This window comes from Diplodia corticola (genome assembly GCF_001883845.1).
Source record: "Diplodia corticola strain CBS 112549 chromosome Unknown scaffold8, whole genome shotgun sequence".
NCBI lineage: Eukaryota > Fungi > Ascomycota > Dothideomycetes > Botryosphaeriales > Botryosphaeriaceae > Diplodia > Diplodia corticola.
The window spans coordinates 740,002-763,962 of NW_017971487.1; the positions used below are offsets into that span (position 1 = coordinate 740,002).

Sequence of the window (23,961 nt, forward strand, 5' to 3'; positions counted from 1 at the left end):
GCTCATTATAGATGCGCAGACATTCAATTCAACACGCTACACGAGCGCCGCCCGGGTCATGGCATCGTTGCGTCCCAGTCAGTGGCCTGCCAAGTGAAGATTGATTACAAACAGCCGGAGTGCGACTTGGCCCCGACAGTCTCACCCGTCCTTACTTCATTCCCCCGCTGATCAAAGCTTGCAAAAACGAAACTTGCGGCGTCAAATTGCAGGAGCTGAAGCGAGCACCGGCTGTCAGAAAGCAAGATTGCACCGGTGAGGAGGCAGGTAGAGATGTTTACAAACGCGTGCACATGCAGAGAGCGGTACGCGCATCGAGGCGGGGCCAGCACACGCTCAACCGCATGCATGCAATAGAACGGTATTTCCGCATTTGGTCGGCGGCGAGATCCATCAGGAGAGCCAATGATTGACTTTCAAGATCGAGCACCCCTGGCCGCACTGCACTACTGCCATTATTGTCAGTTCCACCTACCTGTAGGATCTGGAACGAAGCCAGGGGCGGCGGCCCTCTTCTCAGGAGCGTCTCGCCCAGCCTCCATCTCGCCGAGCGACGGACACCCGGGGGTTTCTGATCGGCACTAGTGCGGGCGGGACCCTGGTGATTCGCGCTCGCCATCCGCGCTCGGCCTCTTCGACCCAACGTGCCAACCTCGCTGCACCTCGCCGTCCGAGCGTCTCGTCACGCCGACCCTACCACCGCCCAACATGGCTCCATACGCGGCTCTCGTAGACATGGGAAGGTATTTCTGCCTCTGCCCGCCCGCCCATCGAGCCACGGCGTTTCATGCGCTCACACAGGCTCCAACCGCGTAGCAATGGCATCCGCTTCTCCATCACAGACATCTCGCCCGACACTGCCCGCTGCCTGCCCACCGTCTTCTCCGAGCGGCTCGGCGTCTCGTTGTACGACGCTCAGTGGAGCGACGGCCAGCGGGTGCCCATCCCCGCCGAAACCATGCAGCAGGTAGCTACCGCGTTCCGGCGCTTCAAGACCGTGTGTCAAGATGCCGGCGTCGAGCAGCAGCGCATCCGCGTCCTGGCCACCGAGGCCACTCGCACCGCCCCCAACTCGCACGAGTTCAGGGAGCAACTCTGCGCCGCCACCGGCTGGGAGGTGACGCTTCTGGGCAAAGAGGACGAGGGCCTCCTGGGCGCTCATGGCATCGCAAGCAGCTTCGACGAGGTGCGCGGCCTGTGCATGGATCTGGGAGGAGGAAGCACCCAGCTTTCCTGGATCTACACCGAAAACGGCCAGGTGCGCACGTCCGACGCCGCCGTCAGCCTGCCCTATGGCGCTGCCGCCCTGACCAAGAACCCGCCTAGTAGGGTAGTAACCAACCCGCGCACTGCGCCACCAACGAGATGCCACCGCTGATGCCCACGCAGGACGAAATGCTCGTCAACCTTTCGGCAGCATACAAGAGCCTCAAGCTCCCGGCAGAGTTGGCCTCTCCCAGCGCCGGTGGGGCGCTCAACCTGTACCTTTCGGGCGGCGGCTTTCGGGGCTGGGGGTTCGCGTTGATGGACCAGCATCCGGACGTGCGGCCTTATCCAATCCCCATCATCAACGGCTTCTGCGTGCCGGCTGCCACCTTCCACAACACGGCCGCCATCGTCGCCGTCCTTCGCACCGCATCTGAGCAGCAGGAACCCCTGACGATGCATCGCGTGTCCAAGCGGCGCGTCTCCCAGATCCCCGCTGTCGCTAACTTGGTGGCTTGTGTCGCCGAGGCCTTGCCCGCAATCCGCAACGTCTACTTTTGCCAGGGCGGCGTGCGCGAAGGGCGCCTGTTCTCGGAGCTGGAACCACGTCTGCGTGCTCAGAGACCGCTGCTGGTGGCTACGCAGCAGTTTGCGCTCAATCATCAAAACCAAGCCATGGGCGACACGCTGGCAGCCGCCATCAAAAGCTCCAACGGCCCTGATCTTGTCAATCTTCCCTTTGCGCTCGCAAACATCATGTACAAGCATTCCTCGCTAAGTAAAGACATACGAGCCGCCGCGGCATTGCAGTGTCCTGTCACGGGCGACTTGGCCGGGACCCACGGCTTGAGTCATGCGGACCGCGCACATCTGGCCATTGCATTGTGCGAGCGTCACGGTGGCAGGAAAGCGCTTGATCCCGCGAACCTTCAGCAGTACGACCGCCTGATCCAACTTGTCGAGGCTGACAAGCGGTGGTGGCTGCGCTACCTGGGCCGTGTGGCTGCTGTCCTGGGCACTGTCTACCCCGTCGGTATGCCCACCGGTGCCGACACGAGGATCCTCCTGAAGCACGACCCTTCGTCCACTCGGGACGACAGGGTCACGTTGGTGGTTTCCGTCCCCGACGACTTCTTGACAGATTCCTTGGAGGACGATATTGCAAGAGTGGAGAAGATGGGGAAGAAAAAGCAATGGTTGGCAGGAGAAGAGGGTCGCAAGGTCGAGTGGAAGCTACAGAAAACCCATTGACGGTAGCCTCACCCCCTAAATAACGAAAACTTCCCAGTAGATAGAACAAGAACGCATGTAATTCATGGGAGATAAAAAATCTAGTGGTATCAAGAGAGTATCGATGAACGCACCGTCAGTGGAACGCCTCGTTATGCATCGCGTCGTCTAGTGAGATTCTAAGTCTCTACGTCTTCCGCCGTTAGTCTTCGTCGTCCCAGATCCGGACCTTGTCGGAATAGTCCAAAATATTGGACACTATGTTTTCTTCAATATCACCGCCCTTCCCACCGACAACTTTCAAGATGAGGTCATTGAGAGACGCCCGGCCGAGAATGTCAACATGGTCGCCTTTTCCACGTTAGTCTCTGCTCCGCTGGACAGTATCCCGGAACCACTCACCAGTGTTGGGGCCGCCGCGAGGTGAGAACCGGTCGGGTTCATGGGGCATCTCGTACGTCGTCACCTTGACGCCGGCAGGGTTGTACCTCTTCATTTTCCACCCCTTGGTGCACATGTAGCCGGAGCTGAGAATGCTGACAGTGCCATCCCCCTCGCCCATGACGACACCACGATCGGCCTCGTTCTCACTGTAAGTGGTATCAATCGTCACGTTGATGGCGGAGAGGGGGTCCGTGTCGGCCTGATAGAAGTAGGCTCGCTCGGTGGGTTTTCCCACGCCATAGAAACAGTAGATCTTCAGGTTTGGAGCGAGCGGTAGGCGTGTCTCAAGGGGGTTCACCCACTTGGAGGGGATGATTTGATTGGCCTCCACCTCCTCTCGAGACTGTGCCAGGCCGTACGAGTAGCTACTCAGTATCTGAGTGCTATACCACTCGTCGCTCTGGCCAAAAAGATAAGGGAGAGCTTGCGAAACGGTTAGGTTGCGCGCTGTAGCAGACGAGTTGTTATTTCTGAACTTCATGAATGCCCCGTAGCTATGTTTTTGGTCCGGAGTATCGTCAGGAGCCCAAGTGAGATTGCCCCACACCGCATCGCCACCCATTGGCAGCATGCTGCTGATGCCGGGCATGGCCCGGAAGATTTCAGCACGCTCAGCGCGACTTAGGAACTTCTCGAGGCCGTAGACTGCAAAGGCGTTAAGTTGTGCTGTGTCCTTCATCTCGCCAGACAGAACAGCGGGCATGCCCTTGGGAGTGCCGAGCATGCAGCCACTGATGTTGATCCAGGAGTCGATAAAGGCATCAACCCAACCAGGGCCGCCATTCCCGTAGCCCTCAGTCTCAACCCAGTGCAGGAAGTAGTAGAGGACCTGGGAGCCCATGCTGTGAGATAGCAGCACAACCTTCTTGTTGGAGATGCGGACAGCGGTCTCGATATGTGTCTTCAGCCGGGTGAAGTACTGGTCGCGGACCTCGAAATTACCGTACGAGAGGCGCCAGTCATAGGCGGCTGTGAAAGCGTTTGTGGGATCATAGCCGATGGTAGCCAGGTTCTCGAGGATTTTGTTCCAGATCCAGTAACCGGTAATGAAAAAGTCGGTAGCATCGAAGCCCTGGGCAGCACGTAGCTTGATCCCCCCCGGAGGATCCAGACCGGAGTCCTTGTCCAGCATGATGTGCTTCTTCCAACCAGCCTTGTCCATGACCAGGGCACGCATCATGCTCCAGCTGCCCCACAGGCGCTTGCGAAAGTACTGGCGCGAGTCCTCGACGGTGCTCCAGCTCTCCAGGCCGGTCGAGATGACACCGGGGATCATGATGACGGGGTGGGTGGCTTCGATGCCCTGGGAGCGGGCGTGCAGACCAACGGCGAAAGAGTCGTAGGCAACGGCTTCGCGCTCATGTCTCTGCAGGCAGGCGGCAACAGTCAACACGGGCACTGGTCGCGACGGCAGACAAAGCAGGGTAAAAGGGCAAGGCGCTACCAACTTGGAAGCTTACTTGCAAGTCCCGTGCATCCTGCAGCAGGCCGGCGGGAAGCATGTCGGCAATGGACTCGAGATTGATGTCGGCGATGGCGGGCAGGTCAATCATGTCGTTGTTCTGGGCGAACCAGCCGGCGCCGACGATGCCGATGACGCCGCCCAGGCCCAGGACGAACAGATTCCATCTCTTGCTGCCGCGGGCGTTCTTGGCGGCCTTCTCGCGGGCGACAGAGAGCTGGTGCAGCTTCTCGGCCGGCACGACGCGGTACTGGGTGTCCTGGGTCGGGTCGGGAGTCGGCTCGCGCGACGGCTCAGAGGAGGAGGCGGACGCGTCGCCGGCGAGGCGGCGACGAAGAGAGGACATGGCCGGCGAGAGGCTTGGGCGGCGGAGGGCGGGGTGGGCGAGCGAAGAGGGAAGTGCTGGGGAAGTGCTGGGGAAGCGCTGGGAGCTGGAGCTAGCGCGCGCACGCACACGGCCGGCGCAATCATCCACTGCCGCCGCCGCCCGCGCCATGCCGATGCCGTGCACACTGCACACCCACACCTCCCTCCACCCCGCGAAGCCTATGCCCCCGTCAAACCCCGACGCCCTGCGCTACGTCCAGTATGACGGCCTCGACGAGGAGCAGTATCTGCCCGCCATCCGCCAGCTGATCTCCAAGGACCTCTCCGAGCCCTACAGCATCTACGTCTACCGCTACTTCCTCTACCAATGGGGCCATCTCTGCTACATGGTCGCGTGCTCCCGCCCGCCCCAGCCCCGTGTCCGCTGCTAACCCGCGCAGGCCCTCGACGACGACTCGAGCCTCGTCGGCGTCGTGGTCTCCAAGCTCGAGCCCCACCGCAGCGGCACCTTCCGCGGCTACATCGCCATGCTCGCCGTCCAGGAGCCCTTTCGCGGCCAGGGCATTGCAAGCAAGCTGGTCAAGCTGGCCATCGACGCCATGACTGCCCGTGACGCCGACGAGATTGTGCTTGAGACCGAGACTGACAACGCTGCCTCGCTGCGCCTGTACGAGCGCCTCGGCTTCCTGCGCAGCAAGCGCCTCCACAGGTACTATCTCAACGGCAACACGGCCTTCCGCCTGGTCCTGTACCTCAAAGAGGGCACTGGTCTCAAGCGCCCGCAGCCCTTGGACCACCCACCCCAAGTCGCCGCGGGCCATGAGAGCTTGGAACAGTCATTCTGAGGCGCCTTCGGAGGAGTCGAGCATCATGATAGCAACCAATCATTCACGTCATCCTCTTGTGAGGCTTAAAGCGTAAGAGCAATCGACCGTCCGTGCCCAAACTCCTAAACCCAGACAATTCCAGGCCCGCCCCTCCGCCTACCCTGAATCCATCTCCCTGTCTGTAACGCCGCGCGTGGAGAAAGAGCCCTCCGCCACCACTCCCCCAGCCTGCGGCCGTGCTCCTATGCCGCAGCATGCACCACTTTGAACCCCTCCGTGATTTGCTTCTGGATTTCCTCGTCCTTGTGCTGAAGCAGCCCCAATGTGAAAGCCACGTCGTTCCACTGTCTCTGGTTCTCGCACCTCGGCAAACGCGCCGCAAGCTTGACTGAAAGCTGTTTTGCATGCTTGTCCTGTGCCACCGTGTTAGCGCTTCTTCGGATGTTGAGCAGCGAGCGCAAGCCTGTACCTTTTCAATAAAGCCCGCGAGGAACTTGATGATGCGCCGAAAGGACTCTTCCTCGAGTGCTGGATCCGCGCTGAGCACGCTAAACATGTCCACAAACTGATTGTACACCGCATTGTCCTTGGTAGCAAGCTCACTGAAGAACATGCGTGACATGTCCGCGATCTTCTTATCGTCATCCTCCAGGCACTTTGCCATTTCGCTGAGTTGACCCTTGACCTTGACCTGCCCCGCAAGAATCAGGAAAGTCAACGTCATGAGACACGTCCGTTTCACCGAAGCCTCTCGATCGTTCAGCCGACGGTACAGGAAGTCCGTGTTCTCGTCAATCAGGTGATTGAAGCAGACTGCCATGTCGCCAAGAGCGACCACCAAGTTGCTGCGTACCACGGGATCTTTACTGCGTTCCAAGATCGTGAGGAGAAGACCAAGGTTCTTTTCGCAGTACTCCGAACTAACACACATCAGTTTGGCCAGGCAAAGAGCCGCCTGTGACTGCAGCATGCTGTCCGCGTACGTCGTATTATTTGCGCACACTTCAGCCACAAGCGGGCCGAAGCTTGAGAGAAGTGACTGCGGCCCATAGAGCAGCTCCCGCTCCCGGATGTGCGCAAGAGCTTCTGTGAAATCGTCTTCGGTTGTGCCTGCCATGAGGTCCAGCTCGTCCTGTTCCTCCTGTACCGCCGATGCTCTTTTCGCACCTTTTTTGCCCGTTGATGGGTTAGGCCCTACCGACTTCCGCTTGTCGCCGCCGCTGGCTCTCTCCTTTTCAGCCTTCCTTCTCTTGAAATCTTGCTCGCAAAGCTCCAGGTGAACGATCTGTTTGATTGCTACGTGCCCAACGATGAACAGCAACTGTGACAGGGCAAGAGCAGCATTCTGTGCCTTGTCATCGTGATGGGAGCTGTGCTGCGAATCGCGGCTGGTTGGCCGTTCCTCGGTCTCCATCCTGTCCGGGTCTGTTTTATGCGAACTCGCTGTGCCAGGTCTTCTTCCCTGCGGTGCGAAGACATCCTTGGTCTTTCTCCTGATGATCTCAGAGCAGAGGGTGTCGGGGTGCTTTGAGAGAGCATAGATCGCATCTAAAGCTTGCTCAGCGACACCGAACCACTCATAGCTGTCCGCAACAATATCCATCGTGGCGGCCAAGCGCACCAAGACGGCGTGGTCGTTGGGCAGCTTAGCAGATGCCGCAGACACCGTGCCCTTGCTTGCCTTTTCAGCGGCATTGATGCGTCTCAGAGCTACGCACGTGTATCGAGCAAGCCCGAGGTCTCTGCTGCCGAGCTCGCCCAAGCCTATCCGTAAGCATGTTTCCATTTCCTTTACGATGATATTGGGATCGGCAAGGGCGAGCATGCCGAGGACAATGATGGCGCCCCGGCGTGACTTCTTCGAAAATTCTCTCCCCTTCTTCTGGGCGCCGTAAATCTGCCAGAGCTTGGCAATTACATGCTCACTTACGTTCCCCTGCTTCATCATCGTGCTCAGGAGCTGTTCAAGTGATGTAAGCTCCGCGGGAGTGGCGCCGAAAGTCAAGCTGACCATGTTCCGAGCGACGTAGTTGGCGGCCGTATTGGTGTCGAAGGAATCCGGAGCATCAAAGAAAAGATTCTTGTAGCAGTCAATCAGATGCGATTGGACGCCCTTGCCCTCGTCGCTGTTTCCTTTGGTCCAAATGAGACGCAGCATCCGCCGAATGCCAACCCTGGAGGTATGGATCTTGTATGCGTCGATGATGCCAAAGAAATCCATAGCCTCGATAACTTCGCTCTTGTTCTTGGAAGACAATAGTTGCATGACAAGTACCGAAGCGGCATGGATGATTTCAACGAACCGAATTGCATCACGATAGTATTTCCTGGTTAGCTGGAGCTTGTTCAAGGCGTCGGCGGTAGCGGCCTCAGCCATGGCCTTTTCCACGGCGGCCCTCTTCTCGTCTTCTGTCATGGGGGCCGGCTCGGGAGCCGGTTGGTTATCGGCCACAGTCGCGTCATCCAGCAAGCTCTCATCCACTGTGGCGTCGACCGTTGTTTTCTCCTGCAGCTCCTCCGGTGGCTTGAGAGCGTTGATCTCATCATCAACCTTCTGCAGGCGGGCGTTCCAGTCATCAAATGAGAGTTGACCGCCATGAAGAACGCTGAAAGGATGGGTTGTCACCAATTTCCCCAGTAACTTGATGGCGTTTCTCCGAACGTGGCTGCTCTTATCTTCGAGGCTTCTTGCTGCCAATTCCGCCGCGGCCTGTCTCCGCTGAGGGTATTTCGCCTCAAGATCGCAGAGCCTCACATAGACCTGGATGGCACGACATCTGCAGTAGGGATTCACGTCTAAGAAGCGCTCCTCGAGTACGTCGAAGAAGACGCTAATTTGCCCCTCGGTATGTTCGATGCGTTCTTCGTCCTCGTGTTTACTCAGCATTGCAATCAAGTTACCACAAACCTCTATGATGGCGCATCTGAGCGTGTAAGATTCGCTATCCAAGAGCTTTGCGAGTAAGGTCATCTGTTTGATGACCAGGCGAGGAGCGAGCTCTGAGATCTTGGTCACGAAGGTGGAAACGGACTTGGGACCCCTCAGATCATTGCTGTTGAACTCCTTGTTGCTCAACTCCCGCAGCACTTCTTCTGTCAGTTGTGGATGATCGTATTGGTCAGCCAAAATGTGGAGGAACTCGGCCATGGGTTCGGATAGGTGCTCAAAATACGACAGATTCTGGATAATAGAAGTCTGCGCTCCTGTACAAAACGATCAGCAAAGCCGGGGAAGGCAGAAAGCGGGAGAGAGTACCAAAGGCATGTCCATGGTGTTTGATAGCGATGCATAACACCTTGAACGTGTGCATGCGAATGGTGGCGCTCTTGACCCTGGCTTCGCTTTCGAGAATCAGGTAGACCGGACGGGTAAAGAGACTGATGAAGGTGTCACGCTCGGAAGTTGTGACAAATATCCTGGCCAGCTTGAGCTTCAGGACTTTGCTCATAACGTCCATTGCCGTAGTAAGTTGGGCGGAGGAGTCCCAGTGACCATCCTTACCAAAGCCGGATTTGGCCTTCGTCCCTTTGCGCCCTTTGGCAACACCGCTAGTCGAAGCAGGCTTCTCAGCCGCCTTGGCCTCGACGGCAGAGATCGTCCATTGCAGAAGGAAGCCAAAGAGCTCGAGTAACTGCTTGTGGTGCTGGACCGTTTCTTGTTCGTCGGCCTCGAGGTCGGCGTGGACGGCGTCAGCTTCGACGGAGAGACCGGAAGTCACGAGATCGAGGATTTTGCTGAGCACGGTAGGTGGCAGGAAGGACGCGTGCCTAGAGCAGCAGTCAGAAAGCGGAGGTTTGGAGGCGGTCGTGCGACGCGTACTTCAGCAGACACTGCAGGGTGTCAAAGTTCTCGCTGCGTGTGATAGCATCCGGGCTATCGGCGACGGCGTCGACGACCGGATTGAGGGCGGCATTGACGGTGGGCGCAGTGAGTGAACTGGGATCATTTTCGCAGTCCTGCAAGTCTGCAGGCGCCTCGGGCGTGGCGATGGCGGACGGGTCGCTCAGGTAGTTCTTGAGGGCATCGTTGATGTCGAAGTCTATGCGGTCGCCCATGTTGAGGGAGGCGCAGGCGCGGACGCGGTGCGGCACATGTGCTGCTCTGGCGGAGACGGTTGGCGTGCGTGGGAGTTGACGTTGCGGCGGCGGCGACGGCGGCGCGGAGGAGCAGACGCGCACGTTGCTGTTGCTGTTTACCTACTCGCCCGAACCTGCCAAAACAAATCACCATCGGCTGCGCTAGGGCAGCCGCCGCTCCAGGCACAAGCGACCTGCACAACCACATCTCCGCCCCACGCCCATGTCCGCAATGGCAAGGGCCCGGCTGCAGAGGATGGCCAACGACGACGTGCCCGTCCACCCCGTCCACCCCGGCCCAGAAGACGATGACAATGACGGCACCCACACGGACGAGAGCCGTGACCCGCTCGAGGAGAGCGGCTGCACCCACGACGGCAGTGACGAGGAAGAGGTCGTCGAAGAGTCGGTCGCCGAGGACATGGACCGCTTCGAGGAGACGTTTGAGGGCATCACCAAGCGCTACCGGCTCATCAATCGCATTGGCGAAGGTCCGCGCCGCCTGGCCCCGCTCCGCCGTGCCGCACCACAGCTAACCGCCGGCAGGAACCTTCTCCACCGTCTACAAGGCCGAGGACTTGCAGTACGACATGTACCAGAACGATTGGGATATCGAGGCGAAGGAGGACTCTGCGTGGGACTCGGCCGCATCCAGGCGCAATGGCAAACGCAAGGCCCGCTACGTTGCCATTAAAAAAATCTACGTGACCAGCAGCCCTCTGCGCATCCTTAACGAACTCGAGCTCCTGCACGATCTCCGCAACTCCGACTCGGTATGCCCGCTCATCACCGCATTTCGCCACCAGGACCAGGTGGTCGCCATCCTGCCCTACTTCCAGCACCGAGACTTTCGGGACTACTATCGCGACATGAAGGTGCATGACATGCGCCTGTACTTCCGCAGCCTGTTTACAGCCCTGAAGGCCGTCCACGAACACAACATCCTGCATCGTGACATCAAGCCGACCAACTTTCTGTACGCCCCGGAGCACGCCCGCGGCGTTCTCGTCGACTTTGGTCTTGCCGAGCGTAAGGGCACTGACTGGCACCTGTGCACTTGCCAACTGCGTTCCGGCGAGCGTCAGCACAAGATAGAGCATAGCGTTTATGCCAACACTGTAGCCTCAAACCCCAACCATGTCCCCACCTTCCCCAAGAATGACTCCCGTCCCAGCAGGCGCGCCAACCGTGCTGGTACCCGTGGGTTTCGTGCCCCCGAGGTTCTCCTCAAATGCACAGCCCAGACCACGTCCATCGACATGTGGAGTGCCGGCGTCATCTTGCTAACCCTACTCTCGCGTCGCTTTCCATTCTTTCACAGCGCTGACGACATCGACGCCCTGCTCGAACTCACGGCCATTTTCGGCAAGTCCCGCATGCGCGAGACGGCTCTACTGCACGGGCAAGTGTTTGAGACAAACATCCCAAGCTACAGTGAAGCGGGCCACGGCTTCGAGAAAATCATTCTGTGGTGTACGAATCGAAACCAGAAGGATGAGAACGGAAGGCGCGTTGGGCTGTCGAGTGAGGAAAAAGAGGCAATAGAATTCCTGCAGCGATGTCTGGAATGCGATCCGACCAAGAGAATCACGGCCCAAGAAGCATTGGAGCACCCTTTCATTCTCCAGGTGGACGAGATGGAGCACGAAGACGATGCTGAGGAAGAAGGCGTGGACCTGGTCAGCTCTCAGTAGCGAGGCCGCTTCTGCGTTGGGGGACCATTCTGTTTCGGCACTTTTCAAGTCGTGGTCAGGGCAACGGCGCAAACGGGGACCTTCGCATACGTTTCTGTACCGGCACTGGGGTTTGCATTTGTGGGAAGATTCGGGGCGGTCTGATGTCCTTACGAGTCTGACGAGATGATGAGCATTACAGCGGGCGTCGTGTTGGCCGGTGGGATTTGCAGGGCCTGGTAGCATCTGTTTTGAAAGAATGGTTTTTCGCGTGCACAAACGCGTTCAGCGTGGTGACTTGGGTTCTGGCACGCCCAGTGCAGACTTGGCTAGGACGCTTATGGAGGCTGTTCCGACGCCAAGCAGCAGCAGACGATGTATGTACAAGGCGGGTGTCGTCGCACACCGACATAAACAAAAGGCCAACAGAGATGCTGACGGGCCGGATGACGTTGGTTTCGGAGACAGCCATCCCTGCAGCAGATCAACGTGGTCGAGTAGCGCCGCCGTTGTGTGACGAGGCCCCTGCAGCGCCATTCGCAGGCCCTTTAATCCGTCGCGCCGGCACAGCCCGTCTCGCATCGTGACAGGGCCACCTCGCTTCGCCGGCCGTGATGGTGTCGGCCGTGGTGTGGCTGCATCCGGTCCTTTGGTGCTCCCGTACTGCCAGGCGCCTGCGGGGAAGAAAAAACAGGATGCTCAGATGATCGGGAGAGCATGGGGTCGCAGCTGACCATGACAACGCACAATCCCTGCCGAGGACGGGGTTTGGCTGCGGCCCGGCTGGCGGCCAGCAGTCCGTCAGCCGGAGACGTTGTGGAGTCTGCCGCAAGCCGCCGCTAGCGAAGCAGTTGCTGCTGATGAAGGATCATCAATCTCGTTTAACCCGTTACCGGCCTGCCGTCTGCCGTTGGACGCCACAGCCCGGCCCCTGCGGACGAGCCTCAATGCTGCTGACGCCGTTCTTCTGCCCGAAGGCGGCACGCGGGCTCGGTGGAACCTCGACCTGCCCTCGCCTCACTCACGGACGCTGGGAGCTGCCTGCGAAACAGCGGTGAAGCCGCACATATCCTGCTGTCATGCCTGTGCTCCAACTCTATGTCTAACCATTTTGTCCGTTTACGCCGAATAAAACACCTTGATACGCGCTCAGAGATTGCTTTCATGCCAAAAATAACAGCCCGCCCGCTGCCTTGAAAACGACAGACGTGGTATAGATAGCCCAAATTGCTCGCTTGCTTGAACGCCTGCAATGCCCAGTCCCCAATGGGGTAAAACGAAAGAGGGAAGAAAGAAGAAAAGGAAGATCGGCGGCGTGACTACGGAAAGGGCGCGTCGTCCGGGTCGTCGGTCGGAAGCATGTCGATGATATCCTTCGTACGGGGCCCTGTGTATTTGCTGTGCCGCGAAGCCGGTTAGCACCCAAACTGACGGTGAGGGCATGCTGCCGGCCAATGACGTACTTTCTCGCCCCAATCCACCACCAACTCAGACTGAAGAGTCCCACAAACCCAGCCACGCAGATGGCATAATTCATGTTGGTGGCCGTAACCGGCTTCGTGGTCGGGAAGAACAGGATGACGCTGATGAACACAACCCACGAGCAGGCAATGAGGTTGATCGGCTTGCTCCAGATGCCCATCGTGTATGGACCTGGGATGAACCGCACCCGCTTCTCGTACACGCGGTGCGCGACGATGACGGCCACGTAGCTCAGGTCCAGAGCTGGCGCGCATACGTTGAAGATGGCAACAATTGTGAGCGTGCTTCCAATGCCGATGAGGTCGAGACAGGTGCAGAAGACCACGACAAGCCATACGGCGTTGACCGGAGTGCCGGTGTACTTGTTTATTTTGCTCCAGAAGCTGGATTTGTCAGCCAACGTCTGTCCCTGAGCAAAGGCACTCGATTTACCTTGAAAACGGCAGAGCATCATCTCGGGCAAATGCGTAGCACATGCGAGCGTTGGCCAGCATGGCCGAGCACCCGGTGAAGAACTGGACCAGGATGACAAAGAACCACATGATTGTTCCTCCGGTCTTGCCACCAGCATTGAGGAATATCTGGGCCACGGGGAGTCCGGTTGGCGAATTGACAATGCCGTCATAGTCTGTCAGACAGAAACAGAATGTAACAGTGAGCATCCAACCGACGAGTCCAGAAACAAGAATGGCCGATCGGATGGCAACAGGCCCGCGAATAGCAGCATCGTGCGTCTCCTCAGACATGCTATCTCTCGGTCAGCTCGGGAGCATGTCTGGTGTAACAGGGACTCAATCCTTACTGCGTCGTTCCGTCATAATCAGTCATTGTCCAGGCCACGGAGAGGAATCTGTTGAATGTCAGCTCGTGTGGTTGAGTATGAGTATGGCCACGCACCCTAGCAGAAATGAGAAGCCCTTGCTTCCCCAGCCGGAGCCGTCCGTGACTTCGGTAAACACCCATTCAGCGCTGCGCTTGTTGGGCGTGAGAACAAGCAACGCGACGCAGATGCTGATAGAGGCCAATACTGAGCAGAGCATTAGCCATTTCCGCACAGATACCACGAGTTGCATGCGGCGTACTGTTGATCGGGGCGAACCACAAGATGATCTTATGCAACGCTCTGGTGGTGAGTGAGCAGATGGTGCCGAACAGGCAGAGGATTAGTATCGCAAGAAGAACGGTCTGCAGAGCCGACCTGGTGCTTGGTCAGCATGGCGAGGCGCAGCAGCAGAGCAGCAACCTACGGCGTGAAGGCCGGGGAACCGTCCTCGGCAGTGGAGTTCATGACTGCGGCGGCAAAGATCATCTGCGAGATGGTGTAGGCAAGACTGGCCACACCAGCGGCTTGGCCGAGGAAGTTGCACCAGCCAATGACCCATGCCCAGATGGCCACATGCTCGGGGGGGACGACGTGCTTGGTGACGAAGTACATTCCGCCAGCGGTGGGATAGGCGGATACCAGCTCGGCCACTGTCCAGCGTCAGTCGCGGGGTGCATGCAATGGCCGGAGGCTAGGGTACCAGAGCTGGCTATGCACATGGCCATGACACTGCCGACAAACCAGGCCCACACGGCGGTGGCGGGGCCGCCGGCAGCGATGGGGCTGCCAAAGGTTGCCGGGACGGAGCCCAGGACGCCGAGGATGGAGATTGCATAGGAAACGGTGGACCATTTGTTGAACTCGCGTCTCAGTTCCTGGCGGCACGGCGTCAGCACGGCCCGCGGGGTCAGTGGGCTGAGGGCAGTACCTGGTTGTAGCCGATGCGGGCAAGCAGACGCTCGTCGTCATTCTGGATCGAGGCCATGGCGGCTTGGGCGGACGAGCCCGGAGCTTTCCCCGGCGGGGGCGGGGAGGGTTCAATGCCGGGTCCGGGGGCTGCAGGAAGCATCGTGAGCGGGCGGCAGGAGAGTGACGGCGGACGAGGGGAGGGGGAGCGGCGGTATTAGAGGCAAGGGAAGACCACGCACCGCCAGTCGTCAGCGTTGAAGTCTGGAGTGAGATGCGTCTAGCGGGCGACACGTGCGTGCTTGGAGCGTGTGGGGGCCCGGGACGATGGAGGCAGAGGGTGTGTTGCGATGATTTGAGGGCGCAGGCCTGGCTCATTTGCGCATCCGCATCGAGGCTGCAGCGAAGCCGGGCGTGCAGCGGCCGGCTAGCGTGAAGACGGAGGCCAGTGAAACGGCCAGGGATCTCCTGCAGATCAAGCGGTGGCGGTGTGTAGTCACCACGACTCGCCAGAGCGTGGCAAGAGCCGCAAATTTGTCGTCGATGTGTCGACGCAAGCTGAAGTGAGGCCTCACCGCAGCCCGCCAACACGCGATGCTGCCGCTCACCGCACGTCGCCCGCTGCGGCCGTATGCAGACGTGACGTCCTCGTCTGCCCTACGGGTCCCCGTGCTGCGAAAACGCTGCAGCGTCGATCACCTTTGAGAGATTGCCGACCGCTCTCGCCCTCTCGCCCTCTCGCCCTCTCGCCTCCTCGCCTCCGCGCCTCCTCGCCTCCTCGCTGCCTCGCCGCCTCGCCTGCCTCGCCTGCCCAGTGCCGTGCCTCGTCCGCGCTGACCGGCTGCGTGCTTGGCGCCCGCCGTCTGTTCCTGCTGAGGAGAGCCTGCAGAAACGGATCCGTCATATGCGTGCGTGCGTGCGTGCGTGCGTGCGTGCGAGTGTTTAGGGCTGACGCCAATCTGTGCGCCATTGAAACGCGAGAAATGAATTATAAGATTGATCGACGCTGGTGGCAGACGGCCCACTAACGGCCATGTGCTGGATATCAACAAACGCCACCCTACATGTCCATCTCCTCTCGCTAGGGACACAATCTAGGAGAGAAAGAAAGGCCAAACCCTAAGATGGCGGCAGACCCGCGCCTGCCCCTCCCCGCCATCCCCTCCAGCATCCTAGTACGGGCTGTTGACAATGTCGTTGCGCGAGAGATAGCTCCCTCTGCCGCCCTTCCGGGGCGTGCCGACGCGTGAGGGCATGGCGATGCTCTCGCGCGTGGGCCGTCGGAGTGCCCGCTTGGCCACCATGTTGACCTCGTTTGGAAGCGCCACGATGAGGTTCTTGTCCGACCCGTATCGGAAGTTGTCCGCCTTGACCTCCTCCGCGTAGCGCTTGATGCTGTATGGGTCCTTGCGGCCCGCCAGCACCTTCTTCATGCTCCACGTCACCACGAATGGCCCCGTGGCTGACACAATCGTGGTCTCGGTGCTGTCCATGCCTGTGTTGAACTGAGCCGGCGTGAACGAGATGGGCGCCTTGGTTTCGTGTTGGAATTGCGCCACGTGGCTGGGCGTCAGCGCAAGCCGGCGCGGCTGTGGCTTCGAGTCCTTGGGGAATGCCTTTTCAAATCCAAGCTTCCCCTCGTTCTTGCCCTCCTTTTGGAGCGCATCGATCAGGAGTAGATATGTGCGCGTCGTCGCAAGTATCCAACGACCATCAGCAGAAACGTCAACGCCAATGATGGGATCACCAATGGCCGGTAAAGCCGTCTTCGCATTGATGCCGAGCCGGTCAAACATCCGGATGTCGCCCTTGTTGGATGCAACAGCAATGTAGCCCTTTTCAGTAGTGGCTGCGGCGGAGAAGTCGTTCTTGATCGTGTACTGCTTCAGGTCCGAGTCGACCAGCTTGTCGCCCGATAGGCGAGGATCGATGCGGTACAGCGCATTGTGCGACAGGCCCAGGAGGGTTTGCTCTCCTGTCATCTGGGAATATTTCTGTCCCTAGTCAGCCCCTGAGATCCAGCGTTGGCGCAAGACACCGTAGCTTACCTTCTCCGGCGCGAAAATGTCAACGGGAATGTCTTCGTGCACTTTCCACTCGTCTACAATCTGACCGCGCTCGAGATCCATGCGGTAGAGCGAATTGGGATCGTGAGGATTCTGCAAGATCATGTCCCGGTCCTCCATGTGGAGCATAACTTTCTTCGGGCTGAAGAGCTTGCCCTTGGGGGTTTCAACCTTTGAGATGTTGGTGGTGAATTCCAGCTGGTTGTCATCCGTGTGCTTGAACACGCCAATCTTTGAGCCGCGCACAACGAATGACCTGTCATGTCTGTAGCCAACAGCAAGTTGGGAGTTCACGTTGCCGTCACTGTCCCTGGTAACCACGTCATCCTGCTCTTCATCCGAGTCGTAATGCTCACTGCGCCTGGTACGGTCTTCCTCCTCCTCGTCCGACTGCTGTTCATCTTCATCTTCTTCGGCCTTTCCATCATCATCTTCCATCGTCAAGTCCTGGAAGGCTTCCATGACATAGTCGCGGTCGTCAGTCTTGGCCTTGTGCCATTTGGTCTCGTTCAGGTGTTCCCACAGAGCCTGCATGAGGCCTCCCTGGAACCTCTCCTCCGTTTCCTGGTCCTTGAAACGAAGGAGCCATGAGTAGGCAGATCCGTCTTCTGTGTAGTGATTGAAAATAAACGAGAGATATTCGAAATTGAAGACCGGGTTGATATCTGGCACGACGGGCTGGCCGAGCCACTCCTTTCCTTCGCCGCTGATTTGCAGCCAGTACTTCCAGTCGCCAATATCGGAAACACTAGCTTTCACGCCGGGGTCCTGGAGGACGAAAGCACCGGATTCGAAATCGAACAAGTGCAGTTCAGCCGTCTCGTTTGCGAGCACCTCGCGACTATCGGGTTGCGCGCGGGCGGCAGGGGCAGCGGTGGCCTTTGGGACCTTGGGCGGGGTTTCCACCTGCGGAGCGGGCTTGGAAACCATGGTGTCGATGGTAGTTGGCGGATCGAGGCTGAAGCTGGACCTCGCAATGTCGGGTGACGCAAGAGGGGAGCGTATCCTTGGGCTGGACACCGGGCTTGCGTCTGGAATGGCTTCTTGTTCAAAGGAGAATTGTTGAAGGTCCTGCTCAGTAGCTTGTTGATGGCTCCTTCGGTACTTTCTCTCGTACTGGCACTGGACGGCAACAACCTCGAATGTAGCGACAGTCGGAGGCTGGACAGAGCTGTCGCAAACAAATTCCCAAAGGTCGCCCTCGTCGCCGCTGAGATCCTTCCAGGCGAATACCTTCTCGCCGGTCTGCCTCACGTCGGTTCGGAAGCGCAGAGCCTCGTCGAGCAGGAAGGTGCGCTCGTCTTTCTCCGCACCCAAACCCTCGGTAGCGCCGTCTTCTTCCTCGTCCTCGCCGAGCAACTCGCGCTCGCCCTCCTCGTATGCGCGCTGGATGACAAGCTGGTACTGGAAGTCTTGGCCGGTGCGGCGGATGGAGGCGGCGGCGTCCTTGAAAATGAGCTCAGAGTAGCCCTTGACGGACAACGGGCGCACGAGATAGAGCTGACCCTGGGGGACTTCGACGATGGATTCCTTGGAGCTGTCGCCGAAGAGGTACTTGCTGACTGTGGCCAAAGAGGGTTAGCAGGCGATCGCAACGCAAACTCGGTTGCCCAGGTGAAGGAGGGGTGCGGTGGGGCAGCGCAGGTGCGGGCGTGCATACCATTCCGTAGCATGAACATGTCGGCGGCGCAGCGTGGGCGGCGAAGATGCGGAGGTGCTTTGTGCTTTGTGCTGAAGACGAAGGCACGGGTCAAAGCCCCGTATGACGCGCAGGCTGCAGCGTGCGCAGAAAGTGGTGTCCTGCTTGCTGGCCCAAAGCCATCATTCCCTTCTTCGCTTAACGTTACTGGGGAAACCTGCGCGGCAGTCACCACCCGCCCCATACCATCGCCACAATCTAGACACGCTATTTCTTTGTTGTGGAAAATCAACGAGACACGGCAGCATCCAGGCCGCCGGAAGCACGGGACAGAGTCGCAATCGTGCTCCCTGCAGGTACACGCAGATTGCCGCAGATTGCTTTATACAGCAGTGGGACCATTTCTCGGCTGTGATTTGCATTATTGCCACGCTCTGCTTCATTTAGAACGTTGACTTGCTGTGTCGTATTTGCTACCGTTTACACTTCGCCTATGAACCCTTACCGCGTCTTCCGACCAGTTTCATTGTACTCCTTACTACACCACTGAGAAAGACATATATATCCTTGCCATGCGCGTGGTTCCACTTCAACGCCGTCTCCATCCAGTTCGTAGTAATACACTCTCCCGACCATATACCCTGCTCTTGTCTTCCTTCTAGATGGTCTTGCCGCCCCTTATAACGTCCTCGGCCATGGACTCGCCTGCCTTTTGAGCTTGTTCCGCCTGCTCCTCGTTCTCAAGGCCCTTTTCCGTGTATTCGGCAGCCGCGGCCACGTTCTGTTGTGCTAGAACGTTGATCGGAGGCATCTGCTCCTGCTTTTCGCTTGTCCTGACGATGCCGGCCTCCTTGGCTTGCTTCCAAGCGTCCGCGAGACGCTGCGGCAGCTCCTGCACCCAACCGTCATCTTGAGCGATCTGCCGGATGTGTTGGATAGAGGCCTGTCTGCCCAATGCTGCTTTCCTGAGGTCCTTCTCCAGCCGTGTGTGCAGAAGTTGCTGCTGACGCTCTTCCTCGGTTGGTATGGGTGGCCGTTTGCTAATTTCTGGCCCAAACGGAGCCACGATGCTCGTGACGACGTGGTGGACATGTTTCGATGTCCTCCATCCGTTTCGCAGCGTGACGACGTCTCCTTCTCTGACTGACTCGGTAGGGTCTGAAACAAGGACGTGATAGGGTGCAGGGAAATCCTACAGTCGAGTGTTAGTATGCACGCGTCGAACCCCGAGGGAAGAGGCGCGAATGTGACCGACCTTACGGATGAGCTTGTCCCACTTCTGACCAGGTATGCGCACCCTCACCGTCTTCATCATCTTGCCGGCCGACACGACCACGCCTGTGAATTGGCGATATGGGTTCCCTGGCGTCGGCATCGTGGAGGCTGCAGCACCGGCCCGGTGGAAATGGAGATGGTAGCCGTATCTGTAGAGCAGAGCGCATGCGTGGCTACGATCGCTATTGATGTCCGGCAGCAATTGGCGCGGTTGCGAGATGTTCGTGGAGAAAGCGGTTAGAGTGATGGGGCAGCGCGAGACTGCGGATGCACTTTTCGACATCAGACCGCGGGCCGGGCGCTGGCAATGGGGCCGTGCGCTCCGCTGGCATTTCCGAACCGCACGTCGATTCGATGCTCACGGGCTCGAATTAAACCGGCACAACGGCATGTGCCCATTATCCAGCACTCCGATATTCGCCCAATTTCGTGCAGCGTGCAAAAGAAACCCCGCTCGCATGGTCTAATTACCGTATAACACAACTTGACGCCAGTGCCTGCACCAGGCACTATACCATGAGAGGGGATGTCCTCCAAAAACCCATATTGTGCTGTGCAAACTTCATGCAATCGTGCCACATTTTCTATCCATACGCCCTTATGCATACTCAACCGGTTGCGCATTCATGCCGTCAGCAGCTCTCAAGATGCAGCGTGGACGGTCTCCGATTTGGCCGTCACATCCTCGCTGTTGCCAGGGACATTGTCAAGTAGAGAACCTCGGCGCACATTCAACTTCTTCTCAGCTTGCTCAGAGATCCTGGTGAGCTCGCTGACGAACGACTGACCCCACCAAGCACTGTGTACCCCTGTCAGTTGTGCCGCTTGGTCGTCCTTACCAGACCGTGACTTACCTGGTGTATTTGTTGACGTATTTAGCGAGCTTTTGGTAGTTGAGCGCACGCTGCTCCGCGCCCATCGTCACTGCATCGTGGATGGCGTCTGCGAGTTCCTCGGTGTTCCACGGATTCACAATGATGCTACCGTTCAAACTCTGGGCGGCACCGGCAAACTCCGAGAGGATCATGACGCCATGGCGCTTTTGTTGGGTAGCAATGTACTCATAAGATACCAAGTTCATGCCATCGCGGGTCGACGAGACTAGGCACACATCGGACACTGCGTACAGCGCGATGAGCTCGTCGAATGACACCGACTTGTGCATGAAGTGGATAGGCATGAACTCGATGGTGCCTGCGTTGTCAGTAAATCATCTCCATTTACCGTAGGGGGACGGCCCTACTCACCGAATTTGCCATTGATTCGTCCGACCAGCTCATTGACAACCGCTCGCAGGTTCTGATACTCTTCGACGTCCTGACGGCTAGGAACGGCGACCTGAACCAACACTACCTTCCCGATCCACTCGGGATGCTCGGTCAAGAACACTTCAAGGGCGTGTAGCTTTTGAGGGACGCCCTTGATGTAGTCCAGGCGGTCCACGCCCACAATCAACTTCACGCCTTGGAACTTTCGCTCCAGAGTGGCAATACGCTCCTGAACTTTGGGCTTCTTGAGGCCCTCTTCGAACTTCTCAGGGTCAATGCCGATCGGGAAGGCACCGACAGTAACGACCTTGCCCTGAAACTCGACTCCGTTGGGGGTCGTGGCCAAGCCCCTAAAACCCAGCTGATCAGCATGGCGGTTTGTTTGATCCTACCTTTGAGTGTAAACTTACAGTATCCTCGAGCAACTGCTAAGGAAATGGCGGGCGTAATCATAGGTGTGGAAGCCAATCAAGTCACAGTGCAAGACGCCAAGCAGGATCTCGTTGCGAACGGGCAGGATGCGGTAGATCTCGCTGCTGGGGAACGGTGTGTGCAGGAAGAAGCCAAGTTTGACGTTCTTTTTTGTCTTGCCGATCTCCTCGCGGAGCATGGCAGGCAGGAGCATGAGGTGATAGTCATGGACCCAGACAAGGTCGTTATCCTGAACGTCTGCGGCGATGGCCTTGGCGAAGAGGCGGTTGGCTTCCGTGTACGCGTTCCACGCTGACTCGTCGAACGTGATCTCGCCCGGGTGGTAGTGGAAGAGGGGCCAAAGAATGGAATCTGGTCGGCGGGGTCAACGTCTGGGCGGGGAAACAGAGGGGCGAAGAGGACTCACTCGAGAAGCCATTGTAATGCCTGTCGGCTAGATCATCGTCCAGCATGACCGGAACAGCATTGTATTCCTCCTTCAGCCGCTGCTTGAGTGTGGGGATCTCGTTCTCGGGGACCTCGAGGCCCGGCCATCCGTACCATTGGAAGGTAGTAGACTTGGACAGGCCGCTGAGACCACTGACTAGACCGCCCGACGACATGGAGAAGTCATATTTGCCCTCGTCAGAGCGCTTGATGGTGATGGGCAGGCGGTTGGAGACGAGCAGCAGGCGGCCGTTGTCCGACCTGGGCTCTTCGGTGGCCGACGGCATAGCGGTGGTGCGGTATGCGCGCAAGTGGAAGATAACGGGGTTGCTCGAAGGAAGGTGGCGGCGCTGGTGGGCGGGCGGCAGGATCCAGTAGGTGTCGGGACGGAGTTGTTGTCGGGGGCAGGCGGGTGTCGTCAGAGTGATATTTGGCTGGGCGCGCGGGTCTGGAGCTTGGGGCGGCGAGACCAAGCGTCACGGTGGTTCTCGCGGCAGCTTTTCTCGCTTTCTCGCAACTTCCACGCACGTCAACTGTCTGGGGAAGCTTGGGCTTGGGGCCTGAAGCGGGAGGCGGGATGATGATAAAAACGGCCGCAGCCAGGGCAGAGCGGGCACACGGGTTCGGCGCGCGCTGACTGGGAAACCTGAAGAGGCAACAACGCGGTGTGATGCTGGTTGACGTCTGCGCGGCGCACAAGCCCGAGGCCCGCGCCCACTTTTATTTTCAGCAGCAACAGGCAAGGCCCTCGCAGCGCGGCCACTGGGCGACGGGACGGCGGTTGCACCGGGCGCGGACGATGACGCAGCCGGCGGCGCTTGGTAGGTTCGCCGCGGCGAGGAGCAGCACGGCAGTGCCTGGCGGCCGGGGCCATCGGCGGATGCGCAACTTAGCAAATGCCATCCTCGCTGCACCTCCACCAGCATCCGCGCGCGCCGTGCCTTGGACCTGCACACGTTGCGCTAAACCGCATCGGACAATCTTATCTGAGGCCCGTCCGTCTCCGCACTGCCTCTGCCTTTCCAGGCGCACGCGTCGCAGCTCCCGCGGTCCACCCCGGCCATGTCAGACAGCGACGCTGAGCCCGTCACGGCTGTTGCGCCCGATGCCAAGATTGAACATGCCCTGCGCAACGCCGTTCGCGACCTCTGGCTTTCCGGCGACCATGAAAACCTGACCCTCAGGCGCGTGCGCAAGTCCGTCGAGCACCAGCTCGACCTGCCCGACAGCTTCTTCAGAACCGATCGAGCCTGGAAGGTCCGCAGCGAGAATGTCATCACCGATCAAGTCGTATGTAAATCCTCCTCATCGCCCCGCCCCGCTCACGCCCTGACCTTGCCGTGCAGAGCGTGCAGGAACGCGAGGGCGGCGACGCCGCGCCTGCGGAGCCTGAGGTGCCACGGGCGAAAGCCCCCAGGCCCGCCGCCCGCCCCCAAAAGCCCCAGTCTTCGATCAAGAAGGCTGCTCCTGCCACCAAGCCCACGGCGCGGAAGCGCCAGAAAAACTCCTCCTCGTCCGACGACGAGGCTCTGCATAGCGACGCATCCAAGTCTCCACAGCCGCCCACGAAGAGGAATGTCAAGAAGCCCCGCGTGGTTCAAGATGATTCCGAAGATGAAGGCGGTACCGCCCTAGAGCCGCGCCCATCATCAGGTGACGAAGGGAGCCCTCGGTCCATGTCAGCCCACGTTGGCAACGGTGACTCAAAAGGCCAGGACATGTCGACCAGTCCGGCTAGGGACGCGAAACCTGATTCCGACAGTGACATGTCTGTTCTGTTAGATGAGCCCCCCAAGAAAAAGCAACAGAAGAAGGGAGCTTCTACCAAAGCCTCCAAGCCCGCCAACAACAAGAGCAAATCCAACGACAAAGACGTCGACCCACAGGAAGCCGAAATCAAGCGGCTACAGGGTTGGTTAATCAAATGTGGCATTCGCAAGCTCTGGGGGAAAGAACTGAAGCCTTTTGAGACACCCAAGGCCAAGATCAGTCACTTGAAGGATCTGCTGAAAGATGCCGGCATGGAGGGACGCTACTCGGTCGAGAAGGCGCGCCAGATCAAAGAACGTAGAGAGTTAGCTGCTGATCTTGAGGCCGTCCAGGAAGGTGCAAAGCGTTGGGGCCAGTCGGAGTCGGAAGAAGAAATTGGTGCCCGGCCCAAAAGAAGGCTTGCCAAAGGCCTTAAAGACTTAGAAGGCCTCATCGAAAGTGGCGATGAAGAGTCCCAATGAGTCTTTCAAATGAAATCCTCAGCTCTGTCCTTTTTTTTTAATAAAACAAAACAAGGGTCTGCGGGGATATGTTACCGACAGTAGCTCTCCCGATTATATCAAACCCATTCCCCTAATAGAATACTGCACATCCAGCAGCAAACATGGGGAGGGGAACTCGGTGCAAA

General features: G+C 58.6%; 10 protein-coding genes across 10 annotated transcripts; 4 read left to right on the plus strand and 6 right to left on the minus strand.

The window, feature by feature from the left end:
* Positions 1-708: 708 nt before the first annotated feature.
* On the plus strand, positions 709-2,457 carry BKCO1_8000235 (retrograde regulation protein 2; the record flags this gene model as incomplete). Its single annotated transcript, XM_020279342.1, has 3 exons — positions 709-743; positions 817-1,330; positions 1,390-2,457. 3 exons carry the CDS (start codon positions 709-711, stop codon positions 2,455-2,457), a joined length of 1,617 nt encoding a protein of 538 aa, XP_020133260.1.
* Positions 2,458-2,638: 181 nt separating this feature from the next.
* BKCO1_8000236 (phospholipid:diacylglycerol acyltransferase) lies at positions 2,639-4,688 on the minus strand (the record flags this gene model as incomplete). The annotated part of the gene is made up of 3 exons (XM_020279343.1): positions 2,639-2,787; positions 2,839-4,246; positions 4,341-4,688. 3 exons carry the CDS (start codon positions 4,686-4,688, stop codon positions 2,639-2,641), a joined length of 1,905 nt encoding a protein of 634 aa, XP_020133357.1.
* A 148-nt stretch (positions 4,689-4,836) lies between these two features.
* Positions 4,837-5,514, plus strand: BKCO1_8000237 (acyl-n-acyltransferase; the record flags this gene model as incomplete). The annotated part of the gene is made up of 2 exons (XM_020279344.1): positions 4,837-5,058; positions 5,110-5,514. 2 exons carry the CDS (start codon positions 4,837-4,839, stop codon positions 5,512-5,514), a joined length of 627 nt encoding a protein of 208 aa, XP_020133261.1.
* A 224-nt stretch (positions 5,515-5,738) lies between these two features.
* BKCO1_8000238 (condensin complex subunit 1) lies at positions 5,739-9,552 on the minus strand (the record flags this gene model as incomplete). Its single annotated transcript, XM_020279345.1, has 4 exons — positions 5,739-5,909; positions 5,966-8,700; positions 8,753-9,264; positions 9,317-9,552. The coding sequence occupies 4 exons, from the start codon at positions 9,550-9,552 to the stop codon at positions 5,739-5,741; spliced, it is 3,654 nt and encodes a 1,217-aa protein (XP_020133441.1).
* Positions 9,553-9,805: 253 nt separating this feature from the next.
* On the plus strand, positions 9,806-11,267 carry BKCO1_8000239 (cell cycle protein; the record flags this gene model as incomplete). Its single annotated transcript, XM_020279346.1, has 2 exons — positions 9,806-10,064; positions 10,120-11,267. 2 exons carry the CDS (start codon positions 9,806-9,808, stop codon positions 11,265-11,267), a joined length of 1,407 nt encoding a protein of 468 aa, XP_020133442.1.
* Positions 11,268-12,565: 1,298 nt separating this feature from the next.
* BKCO1_8000240 (amino acid permease) lies at positions 12,566-14,620 on the minus strand (the record flags this gene model as incomplete). Its single annotated transcript, XM_020279348.1, has 9 exons — positions 12,566-12,644; positions 12,710-13,111; positions 13,161-13,475; positions 13,531-13,578; positions 13,626-13,755; positions 13,811-13,926; positions 13,976-14,201; positions 14,252-14,426; positions 14,480-14,620. The coding sequence occupies 9 exons, from the start codon at positions 14,618-14,620 to the stop codon at positions 12,566-12,568; spliced, it is 1,632 nt and encodes a 543-aa protein (XP_020133408.1).
* Positions 14,621-15,629: 1,009 nt separating this feature from the next.
* BKCO1_8000241 (vacuolar import and degradation protein) lies at positions 15,630-18,202 on the minus strand (the record flags this gene model as incomplete). Its single annotated transcript, XM_020279349.1, has 3 exons — positions 15,630-16,451; positions 16,506-18,085; positions 18,184-18,202. 3 exons carry the CDS (start codon positions 18,200-18,202, stop codon positions 15,630-15,632), a joined length of 2,421 nt encoding a protein of 806 aa, XP_020133306.1.
* A 618-nt stretch (positions 18,203-18,820) lies between these two features.
* Positions 18,821-19,537, minus strand: BKCO1_8000242 (ribosomal protein s17; the record flags this gene model as incomplete). The annotated part of the gene is made up of 2 exons (XM_020279350.1): positions 18,821-19,354; positions 19,418-19,537. 2 exons carry the CDS (start codon positions 19,535-19,537, stop codon positions 18,821-18,823), a joined length of 654 nt encoding a protein of 217 aa, XP_020133309.1.
* A 542-nt stretch (positions 19,538-20,079) lies between these two features.
* BKCO1_8000243 (uncharacterized protein) lies at positions 20,080-21,850 on the minus strand (the record flags this gene model as incomplete). The annotated part of the gene is made up of 5 exons (XM_020279351.1): positions 20,080-20,236; positions 20,292-20,631; positions 20,685-21,055; positions 21,116-21,488; positions 21,544-21,850. The coding sequence occupies 5 exons, from the start codon at positions 21,848-21,850 to the stop codon at positions 20,080-20,082; spliced, it is 1,548 nt and encodes a 515-aa protein (XP_020133308.1).
* Positions 21,851-22,625: 775 nt separating this feature from the next.
* On the plus strand, positions 22,626-23,794 carry BKCO1_8000244 (transcriptional regulator; the record flags this gene model as incomplete). The annotated part of the gene is made up of 2 exons (XM_020279352.1): positions 22,626-22,853; positions 22,910-23,794. The coding sequence occupies 2 exons, from the start codon at positions 22,626-22,628 to the stop codon at positions 23,792-23,794; spliced, it is 1,113 nt and encodes a 370-aa protein (XP_020133303.1).
* Between the last annotated feature and the right edge of the window lie 167 nt (positions 23,795-23,961).